The sequence below is a fragment of the Teleopsis dalmanni genome, chromosome 2 (genome assembly GCF_002237135.1).
Source record: "Teleopsis dalmanni isolate 2A chromosome 2, ASM223713v2, whole genome shotgun sequence".
Lineage (NCBI taxonomy): Eukaryota > Metazoa > Arthropoda > Insecta > Diptera > Diopsidae > Teleopsis > Teleopsis dalmanni.
The window spans coordinates 121,031,172-121,035,702 of record NC_051847.1 but is presented as its reverse complement, the minus strand read 5'-3'; the positions used below and the strand labels follow the sequence as shown (position 1 = coordinate 121,035,702).

The following is a 4,531-nucleotide window of genomic DNA, read 5'->3' as shown; positions in this document are numbered from 1 at the left end:
CATATAAGTTTTCTAGTAAATTATAATAATTAACTTATTTAATATTTTGTGTTTTTTTTAATTACTATAACACAAATATGTATGAAATGATATTGTTATGGTCGAACAAGTTCTAAATAATTTTTTTATACTTCTTCTTGCGGTTTTTTTTAGTCTTGGAGTGCTTGTTAAAATCTTCAACATCTTTATTACATTTCGCATCTTCATTGACTTTTTTTACGTGCTCTTCAGTTTTATTGCCATTAATATCTTTATTCTCATCTTTTTCATCTTTCACAAGTTGATCGACGATTTCAACTTTTTCTACTATTGTCTGCTTGTTATTCACAACATTTATCCTTGGTTTTGTTTTACGTTCAACAAAATATGAGGGCAGTCTCCAATGCATTTCAGTCAGTAAATTAGAATTTCCTGGATTACCCGCGTACAGTTCAAAATTGATATCGATACATTTAAAGTCTGTATTAAACTGTGCAGGGCACATTTCGATACCGCCATAAAGTAGACTAGACGCTTCAACATTCACCGGTTTATTGAAGTAAAAAATACCTTGCTTAAATCGGGTCGATCTCTTACAAGAAGGATTTGTGCGTATATATACTGGTATGTGCGATTTTGAGAACTTTGCTTCAAAATATGTTATAGCGACATCAATTGTACAACTTCTCTTTATATTAAATATAAATTGCGAACGAACTTTTAAGTCAGCTATCGTAGCAGTGTTCATATCTAGGTCGTATATCTCATAACGATCAGTAAGAAGCTAACAAAAAAAAACATTATATATATGTAACTATTTAAAAAAGGATAGTATCTTACATTTTCTTTTCCCACATATTGAAACTTGGGTGTTTTTGTCACAGATTGTCGTAGTGCTTTCATATTAAAACCATGTACATTATGCCACCATTCAGTATAAGCATTTCTATTTTCAGTATTTTGTCCTAATAGCAAAAACATTCTGGCAATATCAGGGAAAATAATTCCAGAATCTTTCAGCCAGTGATCGCGAGCATATATAACATCAGCACAAGTTGACTCAAACAAAAGCGTATAACCCAACCAGTCGGCAATTATTATATCCACTTTTGTAGGCAACTTAATCGTTCGTATGTTACCTTCTATTACATTTATTATATGCTCAAAGCCATTGCTCGCAACAACTTGACGGGTGTAATCCACTACTTTAGAATCGTCAATGGCATAAACAGTTTTCGCACCGGCTTTTGCAGCGAACAATGCCAGTAAACCTAATTCACAGTTCAAATTTAGTACTGTGCGATTTACAAACAGGTGTTTGTTATAAAGAATAGCTAGCTTGAAAAGATTAAAATATTCAGTATCTCTTAGGATATACTGTTGATAATCTACACGAGCTCTTGGGTCTTGATAAAACTCCCGTGAAGTCATTTTATTCACTTCTAGATCGTGCTTAAATCGAATCTCATCTCTTTTAATATGCGATATTTTATCCATTTTTCTCAACAGAATTCAGTACACATTAACAAAAACTATTAACTTTTATTTGTTTGTTAAAAAGATGCTATTAATCAGCGCAAACATCTAAAACAGATAACAACACAATTTTTAAATGCATACTTTCTGTGCTTCCTCTTTTGAAGAGTCTCCATTCACAATAGCAAATAGTTCTTCAAATTTTATATAAAATTTTATTAAAATTGTGGAGTTTTATTTTCTCAGACTTTTTTTATTTTTTATCATTTTTGTATATAAATCTTTAGAAACTGGAATAAACTTTAATCATAGCAATCATAAGTACCATAAATATAACAAATATCTGCATGTCTCATTTTTTAATCTTTTCTCGATAATAATAGGCGTTTTCGGTAGCTCGCAAATGTGGCAAAAAGTGCATGCTGGCCTATATTTGCTACGCGAGACAGTAGGCCTTTTCGGTGGCTCGCAAGTACGGCAAAAAATGCATGTTGGCCTATGTTGGCCACGCGAGGCATTGTCATCACTGTTGCAATCTGTCAAATGTTTTGTTTTCACAAACAGCAAATCTTGTATATGTGCATGTAAATCAAATATATTTTTATAAAAATATTATAAAATTAAAATGAACACGGAATTAAAAGGAATGGTAAGAATATTGAAAATTTAAAAATAAAACACTAAGATAAGTAAATTTTTGTAGGTACTGTCAATGTTGGGAGAAGAAAGCAACGTTTTGCAGCGGCCGAGGGATGCAAGTTGTTTCACGGATTTTTTAAATGTTATGAATGCACTCTAGAAAACACTTCGTTTCCTTTGTGGTCCATAGTTTCAAAAATTATGTTTGTTTAATTAATTTTACGTATGTAAATTACAAATTAAATGAAATAAAATAAATGTTACTTGGTAATAACTAACATAATAAAAAATTCAATGTGCTTAATGCTTACGATTTCTCCATTATTTCTTCGTTACTTTTCAATATTTTTCAAATTTTTGAATTCTGTTTGAATTTTTATTTCCTCAATTTTTGACATTTGATTGCACTATTCGTTGGAATTTTCAATGAAGGTTCACAATAGTTCGCTTATTGCGTTGGCCGAGGTAGAGGAAATAATGTTGTTGTTTTGCGTACATTGCGGCCAGTATAAGCCTGCATAGGCCAGCAATTTGCTGTTTTTTGCCATACTTGTTAGCCATCGAATACGCCTATAGATAAATTATTCAAAATTTCGCTATACAATTGAATTATTGCGAATTACGAATTTAACATTAAGTAAGTCTATTTAAATTCGTAAATTTAAATTCACTGTCAAGTAAGTCCATTTTTTTTATTAAACTTTACTATGAGACAAGCTAACTAAGGCATCAATAGAGATGTGTTCATAACGAACTATTGATAAATGGAAATTAAAAAAAACAACAAAAGCAAACAACGCTTTTATATATGTATGTTTTGACAGTGAATCAAATAGAAACAAAATCAGCTGTTCATACTTTTATACTTCTGTGGGAACCTGCTATGGTAGATGTTAACGAAGGTATAAATGCTAACAAAAATTTTTTGTTTAATACTTTGTTTACACTTTACAATAAGCGAACTTCAATTAGTGATAATTACAAAAATAAAATTAAGTAAATAAATAACAATAAATTTTTTTCTTTATTTTAAAAATTTTTAATTTAAATTTAGGACGTGTGCAAGTTAGGATAAGTTGCATTCTAAATGAGGGAAATTCTAAGTAGTGCCGATAATATAATGATGTATCGATACATATTGATAAATGGCTCAATGTGTGCAGTGCAAAAAATCCCAAGAAAAGTCCCATTTAGTTTGGCATCAACTTAGCCTAACTGGCACACGTCCTTAATAACTTTCTTTAGGGCCATGGGCTCGTCAAAATCAATGTAAATTGTAAAATTGAGAGTGAGAGAAAAAACAATATGTCGGTTCAAATTGGGTTATGAGGGCCGAGGCTATCTGTGCCTCGTCACTTATATTGGGTCATGAGAGCTGAAGCTATCTGTGCCTCGTCACTTATAGTATAGGTCGTTAGAATAGTAAATTTACTTGAGATTCAAGTAATTCATGCAATATTAAGTAAGTTAACTGATCTAACGAAGCCTGCTTACTGCCCTTAGTCCACATATTTTCAATTCTTTTGTTTTTTCCTAATAATAATATTTTATTTAATTGATTTACAAACATCATAAATGCACCATACAAACTTCATCCATTCTCTGTCCTGATATTCAACTGAAATGAATATTTTTTGTTAAATAATATATGACATATATAAATATATATTTTATATATAAACTTATTTTGATATTTTTATGTATCAATTATATAATTCATTGATAAAAAGAGAAATGTTTTAAAAAATACTTACCTCTTTTGACGGTTTATTTTATTTACTTAAATACTTAAATTAGTTTTATATAACAATTTATTTTTTGACTTTAATTTTAAATTTGTTTTATAACTAAGTAATAACTGACCTCAGGCATTGAGTAAGAATATTATAGAGTCACAATGACTCAATTTTTAAATTTTCAGCAACAGGCACGGGAGGGCGGAGTGAAGATTTTACTTCTTTCTGCGCTGCTGCTAGATCGGCCGCGCTTGTGCTTGTTCTTTCTAAAAATTTTACTATTGATGAATGAAGGACAAAAATGAAAACAAAAAACAGATTTGCTTGTTTACGAAGAAAAGAGTCAAATTAGTTTTTGGTGTAATTATTTGTTTTTGCAATTAATGCTTGGCAGTAGCAAACAGCACGTAAAAATTTCATGCATTTAATATCACTTTATAATGCAAATATGAGAAACATCCCTACTTGTTTGGAAGTTTACTGACCTACATATATATGTATGTGTATAAATATATGTATACAGTTCGTCAAGAAAGTGTTTTGACAAAGCAAAAAATTTGTATTTTTTGTTTTTATTTCCGAAAATATTAGTTATTATTTTTTATTTCGATCTTTTTTTTACACATTATACTTACGCAACATATTTAATCTTAAAATAAGACAAAAAACTTATTCATTTAATGTTACAACAACAATAAAAA

The 4,531-nt window shown here is 29.8% G+C and overlaps 1 protein-coding gene across 1 annotated transcript; it reads right to left on the bottom strand.

The window, feature by feature from the left end:
- Positions 1–53: 53 nt before the first annotated feature.
- LOC119685409 (protein arginine N-methyltransferase 1-like) lies at positions 54–1,616 on the bottom strand. Its single transcript, XM_038099676.1, has 2 exons — positions 820–1,616; positions 54–763 (listed from the first exon to the last, which is right to left on the bottom strand). The coding sequence occupies exons 1-2, from the start codon at positions 1,474–1,476 to the stop codon at positions 113–115; spliced, it is 1,308 nt and encodes a 435-aa protein (XP_037955604.1). The 5' UTR covers positions 1,477–1,616; the 3' UTR covers positions 54–112.
- Positions 1,617–4,531: the final 2,915 nt, after the last annotated feature.

Coding starts and splice junctions, on each gene's coding strand:
- LOC119685409 (XM_038099676.1), bottom strand. CDS start 1,476: ATGGATAAAATATCGCATATTAAAAGAGATGAGATTCGATTTAAGCAC. Junction 764..819: donor AATATGTGGGAAAAGAAAAT/GTAAGATACTAT, acceptor TTTTTTTGTTAG/CTTCTTACTGATCGTTATGA.